This window comes from Eubalaena glacialis, chromosome 9 (assembly GCF_028564815.1).
Source record: "Eubalaena glacialis isolate mEubGla1 chromosome 9, mEubGla1.1.hap2.+ XY, whole genome shotgun sequence".
Lineage (NCBI taxonomy): Eukaryota > Metazoa > Chordata > Mammalia > Artiodactyla > Balaenidae > Eubalaena > Eubalaena glacialis.
Genome location: NC_083724.1, coordinates 59651300 through 59677756, shown reverse-complemented (window position 1 = coordinate 59677756; position 26457 = coordinate 59651300). Strand labels below are relative to the sequence as shown.

Here is a 26457-nt window from a genome sequence, read left to right as displayed (position 1 = left end):
GCCAGTCTGTGTCTTTTGGTTGGAGCATTTAATCCATTTACATTTAAGGTAATTATCAATATGTATGTTCCTATTACCATTTTCTTAATTGTTTCTTAATTGTTTTTTTTTGTGGGTCTTTTCCTTCTCTTGTGTTTCCTGCCTAGAGAAGTTCCTTTAGCATTTGTTTTAAAGCTGGTTTGGTGGTGCTGAATTCTCTTAGCTTTAGCTTGTCTGTAAAGTTTTAAATTTCTCCAGCAAATCTGAATGAGATCCTTGCTGGTAGAGTAATCTTGGTTGTAGGTGTTTCCCTTTCATCACTTTAAATATGTCCTGCCACTCCCTTCTGGCTTGCAGAGTTTCTGCCGAAAGATCAGCTGTTAAACTTTTGGGGATTCCCTTGTATGTTATTTTTTGTTTTTCCGTTGCTGCTTTTAGTATTTTTTCCTTGTATTTAATTTTTGATAGTTTGATTAATATGTGTCTTAGCATGTTTCTCCTTGGATTTATCCTGTATGGGACTCTCTGTGCTTCCTGGACTTGATTAACTATTTCCTTTCCCATATTAGGGAAGTTTTCAACTATAATCTCTTCAAATATTTTCTCAGTCCCTTTCTTTTTCTCTTCTTTTTCTGGACCCCTATAATTCGAATGTTGGTGTGTTTAATATTGTCCCAGAGGTCTCTGAGACTGTCCTCAATTCTTTTCATTCTTTTTTCTTTATTCTGCTCTGCAGTAGTTATTTCCACTATTTTATCTTCTAGGTCACTTATCCGTTCTTCTGCCTCAGTTATTCTGCTATTGATCCCTTCTAGAGAATTGTTAATTTCATTTATTGTGTTGTTCATGATTGTTCGTTTGCTCTTTAGTTCTTCTAGGTCCTTGTTAAACATTTCTCGTATTTTCTCCATTCTATTTCCAAGATTTTGGATCATCTTTACTATCATTTTTCTGAAATCTTTTTCAGGTAGACTGCTCTTTCCTCTTCATTTGTTAGGTCTGGTGGGTTTTTACCTTGCTCGTTCATCTGCTGTGTGTTTCTCTGTCTTCTCATTTTGCTTAACTTAATGTGTTTGGGGTCTCCTTTTCGCAGGCTGTAGGTTCGTAGTTCCTGTTGTTTTTGGCCCCCAGTTGCTAAGGTTGCTTCAGTGGGTTGTGTAGGCTTCCTGGTGGCGGGGACTAGTCCCTGTGTTCTGGTGGATGAGGCTGGATCTTGTCTTTCTGGTGGGCAGGTCCACGTCTGGTGGTGTGTTTTGGGGTGTCTGTGACCTTATTATGATTTTAGGCAGCTTCTCTGCTAATGGGTGGGGTTATGTTCCTGTCTTGCTAGTTGTTTGGCACAGGGTGTCCAGCACTGGAGCTTGCCGGTTGTTGAGTGGAGCTGGGTCTTGAGATGGAGATCTCTGGGAGATTTTTGCCGTTTGATATTACATGGAGCTGGGAGGTCTCTGGTGGACCAATGTCCTGAACTTGGCTCTCCCACCTCAGAGGCACAGCCCTGACACCTGGCTGGAGCACCAAGAGCCTGTCATCCACACGGCTCAGAATAAAAGGCAGAAAGAAAGAAAGACAGAAAGAAAAAGATAACATAAAATAAAAACGTTATTAAAATAAAAAACAAAAAATAATTATTAAAAAAATTATTTTTAAGTAATTAGAAAAAAAGAAAGAACAACCAAACCAAAAAACAAATCCACTGATGGTAACAGGCGCTGAAAACTATACTAAAAAAAGGAAAAAAAAAAAGAAAAAAAGAAAAAAAAACAGACCGACAGAACCCTAGGACTAATGGTAAAAGCAAAGCTATACAGACAAAATCACACATAGAAGCATACACATACACACTCACACAAAGAGAAAAAGGGAAAGAAATATATATATCGTTGCTCCCAAAGTCCACCTCCTCAATTTGGGATGATTCGTTGTCTATTCAGGTATTCAACAGATGCAGGTACATCAAGTTGATTATGGAGATTTAATCCGCTGCTCCGGAGGCTGCTGGGAGAGAGTTCCCTTTCTCTTCTTTTTTCCACAGCTCCCGGTGTTCAGCTTTGGATTTGGCCCCGCCTCTGCGTGTAGGTCGCCTGAGGGCGTGTGTTCTTCGCTCAGACAGGACGGGGTTAAAGGAGCCGCTGATTCGGGGGCTCTGGCTCACTCAGGCCGGGGGGAGGGAGAGGTACGGAATGCGGGGTGAGCCTGCGGCGGCAGAAGCTGGCATGACGTTGCAGCAGCCTGAGGCGCGCCGTGCGTTCTCCCGGGGAAGTTGTCCCTGGGTCATAGGACCCTGGCAGTGGCGGGCTGCACAGGCTCCCGGGAGGGGAGGTGTGGATAGTGACCTGTGCTTGCACACAGGCTCCTTGGTGGCGGCAGCAGCAGCCTTAGTGTCTCATGCCTGTCTCTGCGGTCCACGCTGATAGCCGCAGCTCGCGCCCCTCTCTGGATCTCCTTTAAGCAGCACTCTTAATCCTCTCTCCTTGCACACTAGGAAACAAAGGGGCAAGAAAAAGTTTCTTGCCTCTTCGGCAGTTCCAGACCTTTTTCTGGACTCCCTCCCAGCCAGCCGTGGCGCAGTAGCCCCCTTTAGGCTGTGTTCACGCCGCCAACTCCAGTCCTCTCCCTGGGATCCGACCTCCGAAGCCCCGAGCCTCAGCTCCCAGCCCCCGCCCACCCCAGCGGGTGAGCAGACAAGCCTCTCGGGCTGGTGAGAGCTGGTCGGCACCGATTCTCTGTGCGGGAATCTCTCTGCTTTGCCCTCCGCACCCCTGTTGCTGCGCTCTCCTCCGTGGCTCCAAAGCTTCCCCCCTCTGCCACCCGCAGTCTCTGCCCACGAAGGGGCTTCCTAGTGTGTGGAAACTTTCCCTCCTTTACAGCTCCCTCCCACTGGTGCAGGTCCCATCCCTATTCTTTTGTCTCTGTTTTTTCTTTTTTCTTTTGCCCTACCCAGGTACGTGGGGAGTTTCTTGCCTCTTGGGAGGTCTGAGGTCTTCTGCCAGCGTTCAGTAGGTGTTCTGTAGGAGTCGTTCCACGTGTAGACGTATTTCTGATGTATCTGTGGGGAGGAAGGTGATCTCCACATCTTAATCTTCTGCCATCTTGAAGCTCCCTAAATTTTTATTTTATATTGGAATATAGTTGATTAACAGTGTTGTGTTAGTTTCAGTTGTACAGCAAAGTGATTCAGTTATACAAGTATCTATTCTTTTTCCAATTATTTTCCCATTTAGGTTTTTCAATGAGCTTAGTAATAAAACAGAAACACTCACAGACTTAGAGAACAAACTTATGGTTACTAGGGGAAGGGGTGGGGGCAGAGAGGGATAGATTGGGAGTTTGGGATTGACATGTACACACTGCTATATTTAAAATAGATAACCAGTGAGGAACTACTGTATAGCACAGGGAACTCTGCTCAATATTCTGTAATGCGCTTCCTTTTAAATAAGTGGTGGTGGAGGCGCCTTGGTATTACCACCAGTTGTTTTCAGCTTAGGTCTTAGCTAAGATTGAAATACAACCAAAAAGTTCTACCCAAATCCCAGTATGCATTATTTTGTCTATACTTCTTTGCTTAGTTCTGCACATAGCCCTCTGTTTAATTGGAACAAGCTGGCTAGATCCCATTTCTGGTTTGGTCCATTCCAAGGCTTGATTTGAGTGACTGTGTATTCACGAAGTCTGTGGATGTTTATTACAAGCAAAGAGATGTTGCTTTCAGTGGGACTCAAAGTCAACACTGGGAGGATCTTTAAATTTGGGAATTTGAATTATTATACCTATGAATTCTGTAGAAATGTTGTTAGCAATTTCTAGGGAAAACCGATTAATGATTTTCCTTCATAGTGAAGTGATTGAAAACGATCACATCATTTCCCACACAGGTTGGGATCTGAAGCCACTTATAGAGACTGGTTCATCAGGCTGCTAAACCATTCTGGCAGTCTTGCATCCTAGGTGATCCTTCAAAAATCATTAATCTTTTTTTTTTTTTTTTTTAAAGAAAGGAATGGAAAAAGACGACCTGCCATATACTCTTACCCATAATAATGAGGGTTTTTATTTTTGAACATAAGAAATTGAAGAGATATGGATAATATAGGGATGGAGTTAAATGAGTTTAGTGTATAAAAACTCCCATTCTGAATGCCACTTGATGGAGAAAAATCATATAGAGCAGAATTTTAAAAAATTATTAATGGCAAAACATATTTATTCTATGAGTCATAAGGTCTAAGGCCTGCAGAAGTTATGATCACTTAAAAAAGAGATTACCAGTTATTGGAAAATATACCTTTGGAAATAACAAGGAAAGAAAGAGAGAAACATACTTGAAGGAATAAGATATCTGTTGAGCAAAAACCACCCCCAAGTTATGGGCTGATTGATTATGCTTTTAAAGGAACTTTGCCATCCAGGTATCATGGACATGCCAGGAATGAAGTTTATTCAACCTTACTTTCAATCCAGAATTGATATTTACTATTGCTGGTGTTGAATAATTGTTATGATAGCTATAGAGTAAGCTCACTACCAATGGCAGGCCCATGGAAGGAATATTCTTTTCATGATTGAAAAATATGGTGTCTTCTTAAATGGGGTACAGTTCTTACCACAAATTGTGTTGGAGGATGTGTATTCATGTAAGCACATGTATGTCTGTGTGTGTGTGTGTATAGTGGATACATTTTCAAGTAGGTCATTTAACCAACTGAAATGTTTGTTGGACTTAAAATATTTGAGAGCCACAGTTATAATACAGAACAAAGAATATAGTTTTGATTCTGCTTTTTACCTGAGACAGTGTTGTGGTATTACTGGTAAATATTAAGTATTTACTATATAACACATTAAATCATTTAATATTAGCAATACTCCAAATGTGGGAGGTACCATATGCATGTAAATACATGTACTAATATTAGAGGCTTGAAATTGTGTATAGCCTCTTGTTTTAAATACTAGAACAATATATAAGCCTATAGAACATCAAGAACATATACTTGTATATAGAGAAATGTTATTTTATATTTTTAAACATTATAGGCTGGGCCTTCAATTTTTCAAGTTCCTCGTAACACAATAAAAAGTGGACAGACTGTCTGTTTGTTCCCCTCAACTCTGAGTGTTTCCCTATTCTGGTTTTTGCTTTGAGCTTGGTTCTGTCCGAGTTAATCAGTGATCCTTGTATTGGCATCACACTCCTAAATTAATTTAACTGGCTCTTATTAATCTCCTTCAGATGTTTCACACAGTATGTGAATGGCGATCTGAGTATAGATACACTAAGTGAACGTGTTTGAAACATTGGCACCTCTTTGGATGATTATATGGCTGGAAACAATTGTTGAGAATAGCGTACTTCTTTTGGAATGATTAAAAGAAAAAAAAGTTGACTTGACATCCTAAGTTAACATTAGAGGTTTTTGTTGTTGTTTTCTGGCTAATTTACAACTTGAATAATTTTATGCTGTCTATTTAAATAATTTCCTCTGGAGTTTATTTCTCATTAATTTTGTATTACCTCATCTTCTCTCACAGTTTGCATTGTTTTCTCATATGCCCCTCCTTGCAAAGGCAGATATTCACACATATTTTTATCTATGTCTACATAGATCTAAAGTCTATAACTCTTGAAAAGTGTAATTACTCATCACATTTTTTGATATTTAATAGGAATAAGCAAAGATGCTATCCTATGGAAAAAAAATACTTGGAGCATTTGTCAACAGATTACTTGATTTACAAGCACAGCATGTAGAAATATTCCACATAATATGATGCATCATACATATACAACAAATTAGAATTACTAAAGGAAATTATTTCATCATGTAAGACCCTTAAATATGGTTATTTCCCACATTCTTCTCACTATAAATTCTTCCCTGCATCATCTCATCCATCACAGGTTTCCAACTATTTTTTTCATATGAATCATACTCAAAACTATATTTTAAATCTTGAGCTTTCCCCCGTGTCTTCCCAAATCTCTTATATTAGGTAAAATCATCCATCCCTGCCGACCCACATTTGTACACCAAGAAACTAGGAGACTAGAAACTTGAAACTCACTTTTACCTCAGCTTCCCCTTAAATAAAATGAATGTTTGCTAAACCTGTGAAATAGTTCTCCAAAATGTATCTAACTCATCTCTTCCATTATCTTCCCAGGAATTGTATTCAAGCACAGACTTCATCATCTTGCATTAAAACAAATGCAGCAACCTTCTAACTGATCTTATCTTTGCTCCTCGCCCCCCCCCAACTAAACTCACTTAACAAAGATTGTGTTTTAGAATGTGAACACTGTACTCTTACTTTCTTGGTTTAAAAATATTTGGCTCCATACTTCCTACCAAATGGACCCTACAACCCTTCCAGTTTCTCACGGTTAGACCGAGCTGACCATATCTTTGTCATGCTTCTGCATAATTTGCCACTCTGTCCTCCTAATCCTGTCCCCAAACAAATGCACCCAATCAGAGGTCACACTTCACCCTGAATATCCATCTGTTTAATATCCCTGCACCTTGATCATACTCTTCCCTTTGCCTCAAAAGCCCTTAACTACATTCCTGTCTGTCAAAATTCTATTCACGCTGTTAGTCTTGGCTTCCCTGATCCCTGACAAAATTCACCCCTCACCCTGTGTGCTCTCTTAGCTATTGATTCTTTCACATAGTTCCTTCTGGTCACATGCATGTTTCCACCATTATATTGTAAGATTTTTGAGGGACTGTTCTTGGAGCCCTCAAGTGCTAAGTAAACATTGTTTCATACAGAGAGTCTGAGAGGTGTTCAACAAATGTTTGTTAAATTGAACAAATAGTAATATAATTTAATGTTTGTTAAATGTGAATATAATTTTCTGCAAGTAATGTAAGAATATGCTTTATACAAATGCATGTGGGGATATTATAAATCTATTTTCAGAAGATACACTCATTTAATTTTATCATGGGCTGACTATTTAAAAGTGATTTACCTAAAATAGAAATAAAATATAGTCACTTTGTCCTTTCCATACCTCTCTCCATCTCTTTTTCCTTATTCCTTCCTTCAAGTTAGTGTTCATCAAGTCAAATTTTTTATGCCCTATTTCTCAGAAGCTTGTTTACTGAGTTCACTGGTTTTGATTCATCATAACTGCAGGTAACTAACATTTCTCATAGACTGCTGTGGGCAATGCGGATTGATTTGTTTGGATGTCTCTTGATGTCTTGGGGATCATCTCTTGTGTTCATTATCTATTTTTGAAAAAAATGGATTCATAATATGTATACATTTGTGTCTATCATAACCTTGCTTCAAAGGGCTATGATTAGTTTACAGAGGAATGGTCACTGTGATGAGATAAAATGTTGTGATGGCAGAACAGGAAGACATTGGCATGAGATAAGTTGATGTCAGGAGTGCAGCCCTGCCATGGACTTCTGTGCCTTTGCTAGAAGTAGACCACAGTTTTAGCTCTAAATCTCCTAACAACTCTGGAAATGAGAAAGAGAGGCCTGTGACACAGATATACAATGTCCATAAAATAAAAACAAATCTGTTCTCCGGAAAAAAAAAAACCCACAAAACTCATAACTATTCCTGAAACTGAAACCAGGGGAAAAAGATTTCTTACATAGTTCTTCAGAATGAGGACATTGTCATGTTGTAAAGAATATTCTCTGCATCATATGCATGTTTAATTCTCTGCAAGATCACAGGACAGTTGTTTATTAAAGTACCTCAGTGTAACCTGGGGAATTATACCCAAAGGTAACTCAGGAAGACTTGTTCTCCAGCAAATAATAAAAAAATTTTATTGGTATCCTGGGCTCTGATCTTCTAGATAATCAGAGGATCATTTTTATGTGTTGTGGAGAAGTAGATGAGGTTGGATTATTTTGGTTAATTTTCCACAATTATTGCCTCTCTGGCCAAGCTGTAATAGGTTTTGTCCATCAGTTTGAGGTTCACGTCCCTGACAAGTGTAAATTAAAGGAGGACTCTGTGGTTGGTTGTGAAGTTTCAGACTTTAACATTCATCTCTGTTAAGGCCAAGTTTGCACATCATCTTCTTAAGAAAATCCAGGAGGGTGGTAATAGGCCAGCTACCCTCTCTGTTAAAGGGGACAAAGTGAGCATCCATAATTTCAGCTTGACTTTGTATGAAGTAGGTTAGATCTCTTCTAAAATAGGATTCATGGGAAATTAAGGGAACTGCCAATCTGTGCCATAACATACAGATATAATAACTTGAACCTGAAAAACAAGTAAGAAATTATAGCCAGTGTGCATCCCACTTTTAAATTTTGTTAAATTTAAAACAAAAGACCTCTGCAAAACACCATTTGAACAATTATCTGTGATCAGTCAGTTGAAACATGCAAACTTTGGTAACTGAATGAGGTAATGTCTATAGACCCAGTTACTGAAAACAGTCAAACCTTCAGAATATCTACCAAAAGGCATGACTTTGACTTTAGTTGATCTACTTAGCCGTTTTCTTCTGAAAATCACTCTAAGATTTGTTGTAATTGACTCTGTCATAGGGGCTAGTATCATATATTTTATCAGCATGGCATAGTTCCCCTCAGAATTATCTCATGTTCTACAATTCATAAATTATTTTAGTGAGAAATTTTCCATTTAATGTCTGCCTTTTGAAGAACAACCCAGAAAAAAAAAAAACATTTTTCTCATTAACATTGTAAGGTTCCTGGAGTCCAGATACCTCTGATGAACTCTGCCATGGGTTAAATAGAAAAACTAAAAGTTAAATGATCAGAAACATGTCACCGTATGTTTGAACAAACAATAGGCTCTTTGACAGGAGTGGAATATAAGTATTAAGACAAATATTATTGGAAATTCCCTGGTGGTCCAGTGGTTAGGATTTGGTGCTTTCACTGCTGGGGCCCGAGTTCCATCCCTGGTTGGGGAACTAAGATCCCGCAAGCTGCACAGCACAGCCAAATTACAAAAAAAGAAAAAAGAAAAAAAAAAGACAAATATTATCTTCCCTGCCAGGAAATGAATTCAAAATATGAAGAAAGAATGTATGTCTGAGAGTGAAAGAGAGGTGAGGATGGGCCAACCTAGTCTTAAATCTTCTGCTGCATTTTTTTTCCTTACAACAGAAGAGGGAAACATTTAAAAACTATGATTGTGTGTGCTAGAATGTTCTTAAATCTCTATCATATTAAAACCCATCAAGAAAATTGATATCCCAGAAAGTTTTTTTCTAGAACCTCACTCACCATGTTTCAGGAAAGTAGCTTAGGCTTACATGAGAGTCACCAAAGATTGGCTTTATTGTGTGACTTAACCACTATTGGCAAAGGAGCAGATCTGTCGGGATTTCAACATCAAAGTTCCTGTGCTGTGCCCAATTGGTTCTCAGTAAATGGAAATCTATGAACTTTCAAACCCAAGTCACCAGCACCAGAGGCTAAGGCTATGATAGCCATTAGCAAAACCAAACTGGAAAATGTCTTTTACTGGACACTCTTGATTATATTTTATATGCTTCTGAGTTAATTCCTGGAAAACTATAAAATTTGCCAATTTGATTATAATTTGCCCATGAAACGTATCATGTACATTTTACAAAGCTGTATTGTGTATTATTTTATCTTTATAACAATAAGCACCTAAATTACACTCGTTATTTTAGGGATCAGTGGCTGAAATACAGTTCTCACTTCCTTTAGCAAATGCACACACATTATTTGCTCAGCAGCCTCATAGCCATTATCACTGAGCAATTGAAAGAGCGTTCATCTTGCAGTAAACATAAAACCATCCACTTGTGCTGTGGGAAGAACTGCAGGATAGGTTGGCTTTCTATGCCAGTGAATTCAAGGCTGAGATAACTTTTTCACTTGTCAAGTTGCTGTCACTTTGTTAAGGAATTAGAGATTGTATGTTTCCTAAATTTATAACAATATGTCAGTCTCTTGCAACTAAATGAAAATGAACAACTCTGGGTTGTTTTCAGTATGTAAGAAAAAGGTTTATTCTATCACTAGTGAGTATCTTGTCATTGGAAACTTGTATCTATTTAATTGGCGTGTAGCATATTGAAATGCAACAACTATGAGTTATTTTTAAAGCGAGTCTTAATGGCATGTCTTCATAGGAGTAAAACTCAAATTACTTTACCTTTTATTCAAAGGCATTCACTGTCATACTCTGATATTTAGTGAGTTTCTTCTGTGGCTAGAGAGAAACTCCCCTGGCATGCTCAGCTGTCTTCAGTTTGCAGGGATTGAGTTGCTGGTGGGGAAAACTGAGGCAAATCTATGAGTATCTCCATCCCATTCTAGACTGATGCCCAGGGAGCGCCTGCCACATTGATAGTGAGGGTGCTGAGCTCACGTGTGTAGGCAGACACAGTCCTTTCTTGCCTTCACCCTGAGACAAAGCACGTAGGGAAGCAAATGGCTTAATATACCAGCCCCTTCCATCAGTTCCTGAAGGTAAAGATGGGTCACTACTCATTTGGCAGATACAGTTACTTGGTGCTTGGTGCTGTGCTCCACCCCGGGGCACCTATACTGGTGAAGAAAAGAGTCCAACCTCCAGGGACATGTGCTGTTACATAGGTGCCTCAGATGCATGTAGCTCATCAGCTTTGCCTGCAACCCTTTTTTCTAATTTGCTGAGTTTAACCTCTATTGAAGAAAGTCAAGCCTTTCGAATTTTATATATGGAAGCCTGATACCTCTTCTAGGAGCAAAGACTGTGAGATTTCATTCATGTGCTTTTTGATGGTGATTTTGGCCATTTTTGATAGTTTTTCTTCTATTTGGTTAGTTTCCAGATGTCTGAGCTTCCACCGAGTAGCAGTATATTATTTGTGATATTTCAAAATTATTGAATAATTGTGTATCCTATGTTTGCATTTAGATATAGTATTACTTTATTTGGTAAGTTTATATCAAGAGAGAGAAAAGTTCAAAAATTGAAAAAAAGGAAAAGATAGTTATATTTCTTTGGGCAGTTTTCGTATATTGATACCTTGTGAGCCCAAAGGCTTAAGACTGACAAATATAAGTAGTTCTTTTTGGTAATTCTTTGCTGTTAAATTCAGGCTCACTTTTGACATAGAAGTAGAAAATTATTTCTATTTAGGGGGAGATTTCCTCCATAGATATATAATACATTCTTGAAACACAAGTTCTGTTTTAAAGGTTTATTCATGTGCTCTTGTAGTTTTCATTCTTTACAGTGAAACACCATATATATTTTTTTTCCACAATACCCCCCCCAATAAAACTGCCATTACCTCTGTTTGCAGAATCTGTCTTCTCCCTTCAGATAAATACCAGCCATAGTTTGCCTTCAAAACTATGAGAAATGCTACCGAATGGAGTTAAATGATGAAATGTTCTCTTCAGAAAATGTATTTAGACATATCTGAATCATGTTATTTTTGTGCTTGCTTCTCTTGCCCCCATTCCCATAAATCGTTAAAGACAACAGGATGACAAACATTTGTCTTCACTGTGTTGTAGGTCCAGGGGGAGAACTGTGAAGAGGTGGAGCGAAGGGGGAAGGTAGATTTCTGAAAAATTTCAAAAGCCTGGCTTAAGAAACAACTCTTGTATTTCTGAAGCAATTCTGGGGTTTAAGTCAAGTTGACAATATTTTAGTTGGAAGGAAACTTACCAAAAAGCTCATCTTCTATCTTAAACTTTCTCAGACACTTGGGAAGAAAATTAATAAAGCGTCTATCCACTTCACATTTTCACTCCTCTAAACAAAAATCATAACTGTGAAATGTTTCCTTTAGAGTATTGATTTCTCTACATTTTTTTTTCATGAGCTTGAGCCTTACTCTTGAATTATTACCAAATGTTGTTCATTTGGTTGATAATTAAATATTTCTAAGTCTTAATTTTATAGGAATTTACATATTTTCAGATCTAAAAGATTTTTGCTATTATTATTGCTATAAATTTGATAACAGTTGAAATGTCATTTAGTTAATCTGTATTCAAGGGGGCCTCTAATGAAGTACATATTTGGGAATATTTTTCAGAGTTGGGACAAAAATGCCTGCAACATGCAGCTATGCAGAAGCTTTGGGAATAAATCTTGCACAACTAAGATATTAATAAGATAATCTAAAGACTTATAAAATCTCATTTGAGTAACATAAAGTAATTATAATAATTTACTTACATGATTTTAAAATTTGAAACCATCTCAATTGTATAAAAAAATGGAAACTAAAAACACAAAGAACTTATTTTTCCTGAATTATTTGTAAATTGCCGACATGATACCTGCCACCCTTAGGTACCTGTATTTCCTCCAGACAAGGACGTTCTGTAGTTTCAACTATCCACATCAGGAAGTAAACATTGATGCATCATAACCATGTAATTCTCAGACCCCATTCACCTCATACTACATTTCAGCATTGTCCCATTTAGGTTTCATCAACTGTCCCTATTCACATTTCTCTAAATGTCTTCAAAGGCTTTAGTTCAAAATTACACTTTGCCTTTGTCAATCTGCAAGAGTTCGTCAGTCTTCCTTTGACATTCCTAGTCTTAATAGTTTCGAAGATAACAAGGCTGTTATTTCATAAAATGTTCTTATTTGGGGTTTTGCTGATGTTTACTCATCATATTTAGATTATGAATCTTTGGCAGTAATATTATCTTAGTTTGTTCAGACCGCTATAACAAAATACCATAGACTGGGTGACTTATGAACAACAGATATTTATTTCTCATAGTTCTGTGTCTGATGAGAGCCCACTTCCTAGCTCATAGAGCATCTTCTTTACGCTGTGTCCTCACATGCAAGGGGCAGAGATGTCTCTGGGGCCTCTTTTAGAGGGGCATTAATCCCATTCATACAGGCTGTGCCCTCATGACCTAATCACCTCCCAAAGGCCCCACCTCTAAATACCATCACATTGGGTGCTAGGATTAAACATATGGATTTTGGAAGAGCACAAACATTTAGTCTATAGCAAATATCATAGAAGTGATGCTATGTTATTTTCAGCACATGAGTTTGATTTATCCCATCATTGATATTGTTAATGTTGGTATCTTGATCAAGGCTGTTTCTGTGAGGCTTCTCTATCATAGAGTTACTCTTTTCCTTTATATTTAATAAATTCATGGCAGGAGTTACTTACAGACTATGCCAATATGCCATTCTTGCTGAAACTTTTCAATTTATTCATTTATTCTTTTATATCAGTATAGACTCATGTCTTTTTATCTTATTTAATGTTTTATAATGTGGTGATATTGTTTTTTCTTCATTATTTTTTGTTGTTATTGTTCAAATGGTCCCACATTTGGCTAATGAGAACCCCTTCAAGCTCCTTTGTCCTTTGAACATGCCCCTGTCATTCTTTGAGTACTTCCATGTACTACACATATTCCAGGTACATCTTGTACTTTCCTTGTTCCAGTGCTGGGTGGAATTAGTCGTTTCTCCAAGGAGCTCTGTTTCTTCTCACTAGAGAGTCATATTTAGAAACCAAGACCTAGATCCTAGGTATGGCCATTTCTATTGGGTATGGCTGCTCCTAGCTTCTCTCGAGTCACACAGCTAGGGAAGATGTGTTTAGTAAGCTTATATAAGGAGTGTATGTACGTGTGTATACGCACACTCATTTACAATTACATTTATTTCTATATCAATATGTATATTTTTAAAACCATGAGTTCATACCAGTACCTCCAAGTCCAATCCAACACCACATGGTTCATTCTAGTTTTCTTATTTATGAAAAATTTGATTGCATAAACATTTTATTTATTTTTATTTACATTCACCACAATACAGGGAGGCAGCCAGGATGAATGTTTTCCTTGGCTTTATTTGTTTTGAGCTCACTAGAATTCCTAACTGTTACAAAGCCAGCAAATAATGGAGGCAGGAGCCAAATCCAGTTCTCTTTCCATGTTTACTATTCTTTGTCTCTTTCTAAAAACAAACAAACAAAGAAGAACAGGAATTAAATTCTTGAACCTTAGCTCTATTATGCATTTTTCCTTTTTTTTCTTAAAAAACTTCATGGTATGATTTAAATATTAATTTATGTAAAGTGGTTAATATACAAAATAGGGAAAAATTTGGACAATGTATGGGATAAGTATCATGACACCAGCTTGTTAGTAAAAATAAATTAATAGAAAGCAGTGAGCTTTGTGAAAATGGATGTTATTGGATTTTTAGTGAGTTATTTATTCCCAAGGATAAATGCATAACCCTGATTTCTAAATATTTACTTAGATATCCAAGTATTAATAGACCTCCTCCCCTCCCCCACCCCTCAATGAATTTTAGATCACAAAGAGTATGATCATTTGCTAAGGCCAAACACTGACAACAATGGGGGTTAACATAATGCCATGTGAAAGTGCAGCTACCACATTCATACAAATGATAATTTAATCTCAATGAGTTTGTGTTCTGCTACACAGACAGTAGACATTACTTTGCGATTTGTAGGATAATTGCGTACATTGCTTCTAAATAAATTCGCTTTACTCTGTGCCAAGAATGCCTTACAACCTCCTCCATATGTGAAGACTGTTTCAGAAAATGGAGCTTTTGCTCTGGAATACTCTGTGGGTTGCTGGTTAGTATGCTGAATATTTAGTAGCTGCTAATGAGACTCCTATCAGCTTATCAATGTCTAAGTTCCTATTCTTGTATGGCATAATTTTATGATAAATCTTCGGAGACCCTTATACCCAGTAACTGCCCTTAAGAGATACCTTAATCCAGTCTGAAATAAAAGCTTCTCTGATTGATTTATGGCCATATTAAGACAAACATACCCATCTGTACATAATAACTTGCAAAGAGGATCTTGGACTAAAAATTCTTCGTATCTTGTTCATAATTATTTTGGGGGACCAGACCTTATATTTATTATTTCATTTGGAATATCATTTATTAACTGGCAGTTTCCTCCTGCTTTTGATATTTTCTTTCTGACTTAGAGTAGCCTCTGACTTATAATTAGAAACCACTTTATATATATTTTTTTCAGTTTCATTCATATGCATATCATTTTGATAATGGCCCAGGAACCTAACTTTGCTAGAAAACGTTGATTTAACTTTTCTTTCTTTCCCTTTTACTTTTCTGTTTTCAGCCCCTTATTCAATTCACCTGCAGGAAGACTGATTTTGAATAATACGGTCATGATGTCAAAACAGTACAAATTATACCCTGCTGCCGTCTGGAATGGTGAAAATAAAAGCTTTATTTACACTGTGTTCTTTCAGAAAAGATTAATAAATGTTTTTTCCCCTCTTCAGGGACTGTATTCTGGAAAGAAATGGTTCTTGTTTGTAGCCTGATAGCGTGGTTTATTCTGAAAGATAATGACTTGAAAACTCATCTGCTGTTCAACAAAGTAGCAAATACTCCAACTACTAACCCCTCAGCCTTCCAGCCTCTGAGACACGGATCTGTCTCCTTTCCCAGACAAAGCCATTTGGGGTAGTCATTATTGGTCCCATATTACAGAGGAGACCCCTGTGTGGTGTCAGGTTATAGGGTTGATATGCTGAATCTGCTTCTGTCTACTTCTCTGGTCTGTGTACTGTCTTTGGGTGTCTGCTCAAAGCAGAAGTCCTGCCATTTATAGCCCTTCCTAGATAATGAAATAGAAATTACAGAAGGGTTAAAGACATAGGCACAGGCTGAACTTGAGCTCCTTAGGGAAATTATTTGATATTTATCGTCCTTTTCGTAATTCCATTTCTCATCCACATTTTATTGGCTAACATACATGGCAGAATTCTGTCCTACCTGGAACCTGTGCTAAAAAATGAGAAGTCAATTGATACATATTAAAGGATGAATCCTTTTGTTATGTAAAAGTGTTTTAAAATTATTATTACATCCCATGAAACTTTAGTCCTTTCTGCTTAAAAAATAAAAGATGACCAAGTATTTAGAATTATTTTTGTTGTGTCTTCCATTATGGGTTGACTCTGATTAAGAGTTCTTTCACTGTTCATGATGAATATTTATTCAAAGAACAGCAATTGGCATAGAGGAAACATGGTGAAGTAAAAATACACCAAATCTAGAGTTAAAAGATTTAAAAGAATTTTCTGCTGTATGTATGACTGAGACCAAGTAACAATTTTGCTGAGTCTTTGTTTTGTGTCTACAGAAAATGGTAATTATTATACCACCCTTGCCTACCTGAAGCAACCCTAATAAGTCTCAAATGGTTTCAGTGTTTTCAGTCATTCACAACAAAGCTTTGCTGTCCCAAATATTTAGTGTTATTTTTTAAGTTTGTTTTGGGGAACAAATCAGATGACAATATGATTTGTTTTATTTGTGCTGTTTGTGTTGTTGATTAATCAAAAAGCCTAAGATCTTGCTCAGAGTGAGAAATGAGGGCTTTTACTAGCTTTTAAGAGGTTACTTGGCACATATACTACCCTCTAAATTCACTTGCATTTCTATATAATCCCTGTTTCTTTATGATTCCTGTAGAATATTTTTCCCATTTACAGTTTATTGCTGCAGCTCTTGTTATATCAAGCCTTAGAGTCACTTGCCTCTGTTCTATTTAAATCTTTTGTGGGAGCTTGGGATAGAGTAAGTACATATATGCTAATATTTTACTAGATGCCAGGCACTAGTGCCAGGCAGCACCAGGCACATTTAATGCATTATCCCATTCAATCCTCCATCTATAAGCTGGGTACTATTTTTACTCCCGAAGAATCTAATTATGCTACAGATACAATTAAATCACAACAATATAGAGATTCTCTAGATTACTTCATACCCAGGGCCTGGCCCAGTCTTGGCACAAAGAAGGCTTTCAGTAAATATCTGTAGAATGAGTGATGATGTATTGACAGTCCAGTAGATTTTTTTTTTGGGGGGGGGTATAATTGGTTTACAATGTCGTGTTAGCTTCTGCTGTACAGCGAAGCAAATCAGCCACATGTATACCCATATCCCCTCCCTCTTGGACCTCCCTCCCACCCCCCACCCCCCATCTCACCCTGTCCAGATTTTTTTTTTTTTTTTTTGGCTGCCTTGGGTCTTTATTGCTGCACGTGGGCTTTCTCTAGTTGCGGAGAGCGGGGCTACTCTTCGTTGCTGTTCACAGGCTCTAGGGCACGTGGGCTTCAGTAGTTGTGGCACGTGGGCTCAGTAGTTGTGGCTCGCGGGCTCTAGAGCACAGGCTCAGTACTTGTGGCGCACGGGCTTAGTTGCTCTGCGGCATGTGGGATCCTCCCCGACCGAGGATCCAACCCATGTCCCCTAAATTGGCAGGTGGATTCTTAACCACTTCACCACCAGGAAGTCCCCCAGTAGATTTTTTTAAACTAGTAGTTTAAAAGGTCTTTTTCTTTTATTGTAATGCAACTTTCATAAATATGAAGATACTTTCTTATTGACCATCTTAAGACCAACATATTTACATTTTTCAAGAGGATTTTTACTGTCTTAGGTAGTACTGTATCTCTAACAGGTAAGCATGCCTTTCAACATATTTAAAGGGTATAGTACTTTATTTAAGAAAATATTCTTCATACTATCCATCTAATATTTGACTTATGTTGAGAAAAACTTCCCTTATGCAATTCTTTCATCCTTCAAAAAGAAAAAAAAAAATTAGTTGTGCTTCTGTAAGATTACATCGTGAATGCCTAAAGCTTCAAGATATCCAGCCACTGAGAAATTTTTGCTCCTGGCAGTGAAAGAAGACCCAGAATGTCTGCCTCAACATGCAACTGAGTGATTCACTTGGATGTTATCATTAGTTTGAACATCAACAATCCCATTATTCTAAAGATAGGATAGCAGAGTAGAGGTACATATTCCATTGTGTTCTTTTAAGTTTCCTTGTGTTCACACTTAAGGTTTTGTTATGAGGTTGCCATTTTGACTTGTAGGAACTTACAACCAGTATATGAGGGAAGGCTTCCTGTAAAATTAAGAAAGCAGGAACTGAGTTGTGTGTTTCTAGTGTAGCAACTGCACTAAATTAAAGAAAGAGCCAAGCATAAATTGCACATCTCAAATGATGAAAGTCGTTTGCTAATTAAATAAAACCTATGACTATAAAAATGAAGAAAGCCATCATTAACAAGTATTTTTGTGAATTTATAAGTTTAATACTACTTAAGACACTGTAAAAGATAGTTTTGCCTCTTAGACTTATATTTAAATTGGGGAGACCCAATCTGTAGCCACAGGACAATTAAAGAATGATAAACTGTTTAAAAAGGTGCCGCTAGGACTTCACTTCCCTGGTGGTCCTGTGGTTGGGAATCCGCACTTCCACTGCAGGGGGCACAGGTTCGATCCCTGGTCAGGGAAGTAAGATCCCACATGCCATGCAATACAGCCAAAAATATGAATAGGATAGGATAGAATAGAATAGAATTAAATTAAGCTTAAAAAGATGCCATTAAATAAGCCCAGTAGGAATTCAGATGTGTCACATGAATAAATGCAGAAATGGTTGCCCAAATTTCCTAAATATGTCTAATTGCAAGTGTTTATTGAATACGGTAATGGTTAAAAAGGAAGTAACATATAGCCCTGCCCTCTGTGGGCTTTGAAAGCTTTTAAAGAGGAGCCACTATGAACTGTTTGGTCCTCAGGAAGGTGATTCAGAGGGATGAGTTCTCCAAGGAAAAAAAAATTTGTAAAAAGCTTATCTCTTTCTCCAGATTCACATCTTTTAATAATTCTTTTGGAAGAGCATACTGTTGATATAATTGACATGATTTTTCTTCATAAACATATTTGCTATAAATCTGAAAAATTGGAAATGTGGCATCATGACAAATGGTCCTTTATTGAAAACTTCTTTAAATCTTTTGGGACCAGAGTCAAAGCACCTGTCTGATTGAACTCACTGAATCCTAGCAAGATTAGGCAAGAGGAACTGCTTAGGGCCACCTTGGAAGGAGACTGTGGCCTTAGTAGGCAATTTAGTTTTGTGTTTCCTATCAAATAAGAGAGGTTGAGTTTTGTGGAACTGGAGCAAAAATAAAGCATCACTAAAATTGTTTGTGGATGAACAATGAAAGTAGTTTGAGCAAATTATGTAAAAGCTATTACTTTATCATTCACAGATATCTAAAACATAACTCCCTACAAAACAAAGTCGGGCTATTTTCCCTATACATTCCTTTATGTCCTGGAGAGGTTAGGGGTTATTAACAAAAGTTTTACAGCAATGGGAAGTTGACTCTGAAAAATGCTGAGGTTCATTTTTCTCTTTCCTTAATGGAACTGAAAGTTTCATATCAGCATGTTTTATTAAGACCCCAAACAGGTTCAAAGAATATGCTATATTTCCAGGTCTATTATAGCTGCCATTCCAAACAAAATATGTATGACTTCTACGATTCACTATGCACAAGTATGTAGTAATCTGCCCTTTAATGGCCTCTCAAAATGATGGACCAAATGGCTTTGTGAAGGTCAAGTCTGATTTAAATTGTTGATGAATTAGTAGCTAATCCTGCGTGATTGAATATTAATATGGAACAGTAATAAACAAGGCATTTTAAAGCTTAATGAACATATTAATGAATAGGACAAAATGCTTTTCTTTTCACCTGTGTAAAAGTTTAAAGCTACTAACATTAAGACAATTTGTTAATTTTTGATTCTGTATTTTCCTGTAAAAGTTTGTGTGGTTAACATATAAAGGATATTGATTTTTTTTTTTCTCAAGTTCCTGGTACTATACATTTGATGAGCTATCAAAATTGATGTTATCAAATGGCCAAGGCAGTTTTATATAAATCATCACCAATAGGGGCTTCCCTGGTGGTGCAGTGGTTGGGAGTCTGCCTGCCAATACAGGGGACACGGGTTCGAGCCCTGGTCTGGGAAGATCCCACATGCCGCGGAGCAACTAGGCCCGTGAGCCACAGCTACTGAGCCTGCGCATCTGGAGCTTGTGCTCCGTAACAAGAGAGGCCGCGACAGTGAGAGGCCCGCGCACCGCGATGAAGAGTGGCACCCGCTCGCCGCAACTAGAGAAAGCCCTCGCACAGAAACGAAGACCCAACACAGCCATAAATAAATAAATAAAAATCACCAATAAATGTAGAGGTGAAAAAAAAGCAATTAACGTCTTCTAATCTATGCCCACTGAGATAAGAACACCAATTAGAAATTTCATTATTTCTACAGTTCATTTTATGTTGAATACTGAGTTTTATTGCCAAATACCTGACAGTCAAATTGGAAACGAGCCACAACTGTCAATGTGTAACAGCACTGGCTATTTGAATCTGTTACATTGTGATGTTTCTCATGAAAATTTAATGAAGAAAGTGCATTAAAAGAGGTTCTGTGCAAAGGGGGGGGGGTGGATAGAATTTAATTACCCTTATTAAAAATAAGAAAGGAGCTCTCTTTACATCCTTTGTCTGATTAGTATGCAAGAAAGATTATCTTTGTTTTACACTTGTGTAGATGGAAATGGGGCTCTGGAGTGTTCCTTATGAGCTAAGAAGGAAAAGAAAGGTCATGCAAATGTATTAGACTGCTTTCCATAGGGCAAAAGTCAATTTTGTCAGCTCTTCCCAAGGTGAGGCCTTCATTTCTTATAAATGGTTATTAATTCTAAATTTCTTTGGTAAGAGCCTTTAGTAAGTGGCTCAACAATCTCAAGTCTTTGACATTTGCCACTGATAGGTATAGAATATTGGCGTGGTTCTTCGGAGAGATGAACTTGTAGAAGAAAAGTAATGACTAGTAGAGCAGTGTTCATGCATGTGGATGTAACTAGTAGTTAGATGCCACAGGAGTGACTCAGTGTCCTGGGAAAGACAGAAACAACTCAGGAATCCCAAGGTGATTTTTTTTATTAACTGAAGTTAATTGCTTTCAATATGGAAATTAACAACAACAAAATATAAGAGCTTTTTTAGATACTCATTTCTAGGTGTCTAAGGCAGTGCAGTTGATTTTGGGGCACTTGAGATAAATTATTTTTATCCTTTGAAGCATTCTGGGCCAATAGCTGGTGAGTGAGATGTTTAATAATATAATGGGTGTGGTACAATGGCTACTGAGCTTTTTGCTTTATTTTTTTATTTTCCCAAATAACATTAAAACTAAGCTTTAGATGTAAACACATTGACTAAAGCTTTAAAGCCATTAAAAAAAAAAAAAGTCTGATGAAATTCAAGTGGAATAGAGTATTAAAATTAGCATAGCCTAATTTGCAAAATGCTCTTTATCTGATCTGTAATTTTTAACCTTCCCTTGGAGCCTTGAAAAATCATCTTGAAATTCCATTCTTAACCACTGTTTCTGACACTTGTCCGCTGTAGACCTAGGCTTGGCTGGCAGCGTGTAAGCATCCAAATAAATGGAAGGTATCACTACTGCTTCCTCAAAAGAGCCACATCTTTCAACTTAAATAAAATGTAGCTCATCGAAGTTAACTATTTTTTTAGTCTCTGGCCGTAATTAGCTGGTGGGACAGGAAAATATTCTCTGGTGAATCCATGTGTCAAACCCAACTGCTTCAGCAACTTCTTTTGGACTTTTCATAAATCTCCCTTGGGAGAACCAGAGTCTACTTTTCCCTATTAACGCCTTGATTTTCTCTTACAGAAACCTGGATTTAATGTTCAGGATACCTTCCCTTTCTTGGGAGCTTTAGTCTTTGGTAGTATTTTGACATTCTTTTACTATTCACATTCCAAATCTCTCTCTCTAGTTCTGAACTATTCCTCTGATGAACTCTGTACCATAAGTAGTTTTCTACTATGTGTAGTAGGAAATTTTTAATCACTGTGATATATTCATATTTAGGCTTAGAAATCACTGGAGTTCTCTCAAAATCTGTCAACCCAGACAAGCTTGATGGCAGGGGATTTGGATGCAAGCGAGGCATGGAGAAATTTGTATTACAGAAGGATAAACTGATGAGAATTAAAAAATACAAGACAGTGGATTTAGGTACTTACTACTGCAGTTGATATGGGGAGGAAAAGATTAAGTCTGTTGGAGAGAGTTTTGAAAAGCTTTATAAAGAAGGTGATTTTGGTTGTGTGGCTTTCTAGAGACACGGACAGTGTACTCATCGGATATGATTTGTCTGAGGAATGGTGAGAATTTCATTGTGGGCAGAAGAAATGTTTCCTATGAGGGAGGTCATCCATGAGAGGCTGAGAAAAATGGGTCCTGATTTTAAAAGACTTCGCTAGCCAGATTTAGGAGATTTGAGTTTACCCTGTAAGTATAGAGAGAGTGGAGAACACATCGATTTGATCAACAATGCAGTGGAGTCATCAAAATGTAACCTTTTCCCTTGAAATTGTGCATCTTTAGCAAGACTCAGAGGATCATACCAGAAATTGTGGGAGACATCCAGGTAGAAGCTAGGTACCACACCTGATGGTTTCTGTTTTGCTCACTGGTTGTGTTTTAGAGTCATTTTGGAATTGGTGGCTGATGACAATTCATCAGAGGTCATGAGGGAATGTTGATTACGTTAACGCCAGGCCCAACTGGACGTCAAAATGTTTCATAATAGTCTTCAAACAAACACCCAAGTTCTAATTTAGATAATTCTCACCCATATAACTAAAATTCCTTCAATGCTTGAATAGAATATACCTTTCTAATGCTAACTGGAAGAGCTGGCCATGCAGGGTATCAACGTAGGTCATGCTTGAGGGACTTAAGAGGACTTAAATTTCTCAAGATCTAAGATCTGGGGCAATTTTGATGTGGGATAGGGAGAAATGAACTTTGGATGAGTTGAAGATTCAAAATTTAGGAGTTTCAACTTTTTAATGACTGAAAATGGTGTAGGCCTTTGGAATGGAAGAAAGTATTCTCTTACCCTAAGGAATGTATGTATGCTTCTGTGTTGCGTTTTTGAGTTGCTTTTGTTCTTTTCTTCTACTGTAAGGGAGACTTTCAGGTACTTTTCTAATTGAAACTGTCTACAAAGGAATTCATTCAAGTTGAACCTGTGCTTGGGTGAAAAAATATACAGAGTTTTACCTAAAAGTTAAAAGAAAAACATAACAGATTCGAATACAGATAGCTTGGTCCAGCTAACCTGCTTGTTCCCCATGTCCTCGTACAGCTAGCTCTTTTGGATCAATGGTTTTCCCTCAAGGAAAAGTTTTCTTCTCAGTGCCTGTACTTCTGACATTCCTTTCTTTCTGGCCAACTCACCTTGTTCCCAAAGGCTCATTTCACAGTTTCCTCTTGGTGCTCACTGACCTCATCAGACACACACTGTAAAGTGACTTCTTCTGTGCTCCCAGAGAACTTGATGCATTCCTTGGTCATGGTTTTTATCACACATGTCTGAGCTCTTTGCTAGGCTGTTGGCCTCTTCCTTAGACTGTTCACTCTTCTGGCCAGGAACAACGTTCCTTAATGTAACAGTGCAATGCTACCTAGTTTGTGTTAGCTTCTCAACAAATGAGAGGTTAATGGGAGAGGTTAATGGTCAATATCTCTTGAATCTTGGGTATCTGACTTGATAACATGTTTGTATCACCTTTTGTCTTGCAGAAGATCAAATTCCCAGGGGCTTCCCTACCATTGACATGGGCCCACAGTTGAAGGTGGTTGAGCGTACACGCACTGCCACCATGCTTTGTGCAGCCAGTGGGAATCCGGATCCAGAAATCACTTGGTTCAAAGATTTCTTACCTGTCGACACAAGCAACAACAATGGCCGTATTAAGCAGTTACGATCAGGTAGGGTCTTGTTACTGTTTCCACAAGCTCCTAGAGAATTTTAATTTTTCTTTTTAGTTTTCTCTCTCTTTGTTTTTATTTTATTTATTTTTAATTTTTAGGTATTGATTTTTCTCCCTCTTCTCTTTCTCTGTTATTTAATGTGTTGTCCACGTTTGTGATGTCATAGCCCGTTTCAGAGTCTGTCTTTCTTCTCCTCTCTGTGTTTTGCAGCTTCTGTTTAATCCACATTGCTCACTGCTGTGACTGCATTTTTGATAATTTTTTAATTTACTGCTCTTCCACAGTATTTGATGGATCCATTTTCTCCTCTTTCTTTCTTTTTTCTCTGTTTTCTTTTGAAACAAATTTATTTCAACATTGGACTTCATTCAGAACTTGCAAGGAGTTCCAATGGTTATATCCATTAAAAACCAAAAATGTTCATATTAAATGCTAAAATGATTCAGTTTTATTAAAGTGTGTTTTCTCTCTCTTTTCTGCATTTGAACTCATCAAACTACCAAAGTTTAGTAAGTTTGGGCACATCTACTTTCTTTTCACTAATACATAAAACACAAGTGTTATCTCATGAGTAACCAGATGTATTTTTTTATAAAGTCCTTTACAAAGTACCAATGAAAGGTGGGGATTTTTATTGATATTATTATGAGTGAGAATTTTCTACACATTAGCCACAGTAGTGTGCGTCCACATCAAAGATTTTTGAACCCTCCAGTGACTGGATCTACAGAAGTCTGCTTTTGGTGTAGACTCCAGCTTTTGCCTCTCTCTCTCTCTCTCTCTCTCTCTCTCTCTCTCTCTCTCTCTCTCTCTCTCACTCACTCTCTCTCTCTCTCTCTCTCTCTCTCTCTCTCTCTCTCTCCCCCTCCCCCTCCCCCCTCTCTCCTTCTCGCTACCCATTGCCCTTTCTCCCTCTCCCATCCCCATCCCAAGTTTATTCCTTTGCTCTCTTTAGATTAAAAGCAGAGGTAATTCTAAATTTGTTAAGTTTTAGAGCCTGTCCCTAGGTAATTTCACAGGGATGTGTACTAGTAAGCTGTTTACTTTGGCATTGGTAGTAATATTGATACAGAATTCTAAGTTGTTTAACTGCCTGTCTTCCCAGAATTCTCAGCTTTTGACCTGTCCTGTGATGTTAAAGCGTCTTGTTAACTGCCTCTTTTGCTTGTTGTCAGCAGAATTGTGTAGATTAGCATTCTGTTATTGTAAATAAAGAATTAATTATTCACATGTAACATAGATGATTTAGTATATAAAGCTTTAACTCTGAAAAATTTGTACCAAATTATAAGGAATATAATAATATTTTTATGCTGTCTTTCTTCTCTCCGTATTTAAATCTCCAGAATCTATTGGTAAGTGCTTAGTTCTGAAGCGCACTTCACCCCCACTAATTTTCATATTCAGATTATTATTATTATTATTATTAATAAAATGCATGGCATGCATTTTACTAACTGTCAGTGTAGACACCAGATTTCCTTAGTGGCGCACACACACACACATCCACAAAACTGTTATCGTAAGAACACTGTGTAGAAATAAAATAGTACACAAGTTATATCACACAAATGTAGCATAGTAAGTAGCATAAGATATATCCAATGAACAGTGTTTGTGTCTAGTTATTCTTTAGTGTTTCCTATAACAGTATATATATATGCATATCTATATATATACTTAAATAGATTAGCCAGTATTTTCCTCAACTGTGTCTTTAAAAATATTGTTTAGTTCTTTTTTTTAAGACTATGAGGCATATAAGATATAATTCTAATCCTATATGACCCCAGACCTGAGAACTCAGTTGCTTCTCTGAGAAAGGCAATGCTGCCTATTGTGGTCTTTGCCCTCTGTGGTATAATGCAACTTGCTTTTATGATCTAATAATACTATCTAATATATTCCTGTTTTACCAGTATAGTAATTCAAGTTTCTTTTAAGACCTTATTTAATTCTGTAAATCTAATTTAATTCTTCTCCCCAGCCCTAGCCTCCTTCTTCTCGTACTAATGCTTCTTCTTTCTAATCTTATTTGCATTCATATTATCCACCCAGGTGGTACACCAATAAGAGGTAAGAGTGCTGAACTAACGTTCACAGAATGATCTTACTCATTCTTTCTGTCCTTTCATCACTCTCATATTTGTCCTGTTTTCAAAATCATTCCGATAATGTCCATCAATGTTATATTTTTCCTTTGTACTGTTTGGTTATGATTGGTGACTCTCATCTTGTGAATTTTTCTTTTCTTTTTTCTTTTTCTCTTTGTTTTGTTCATTTCTTTCTTTATGAAAATGATTCTTTAAGTTGTGATATGCTTCAAAGAAAGCATATCCAGGTCTTTAGACCACAGACCAGTCACAGCATACCATCTGTCCCTCTTTTTTTCCTTTTCTTCTTCTTCCTTTTTCCTTTTTTTTTCTTTTTTTTTTTTTTTTCTTCTTTTTCCTTTTTTTTTTGTCCAACTGGAGAAAAAAAAAATCATTTTTTTTCTTCCTTAGCTGTTCTTGTTCTGGACCAAAGTCAAGATGGTCTGGAGAACAGTGGCAGACATGCAGAAGACAGCCTGGAACACCTGCTTTTTGTCTTTATCTTTCAAAAGGTTTTTGCTTTTGTTCTTCGATTCTTTTTTCTCTTACTGTCCTAAAAGTCAAAGAATGACTCCCCTTTCCACCTGATCACACTCGCCTACAACCTGACAGCAATGCTTTTTCCCCCCCACTTCTTTTTTTCTTGGATTACTCGCTTCTGGAT

General features: G+C 37.4%; 1 protein-coding gene across 8 annotated transcripts in view; it reads left to right on the top strand.

Moving 5' to 3' along the window:
* Nucleotides 1–26457, top strand: part of PTPRD (protein tyrosine phosphatase receptor type D) — a 542415-nt gene that overhangs the window by 320832 nt on the left and 195126 nt on the right. For all 8 annotated transcript variants that reach the window (XM_061200424.1, XM_061200419.1, XM_061200422.1 and 5 more), the window contains exon 5: nt 23509–23697. In XM_061200424.1, the coding sequence (XP_061056407.1) occupies nt 23509–23697 (189 nt within the window). The remainder of the gene's footprint in view (nt 1–23508; nt 23698–26457) is intronic.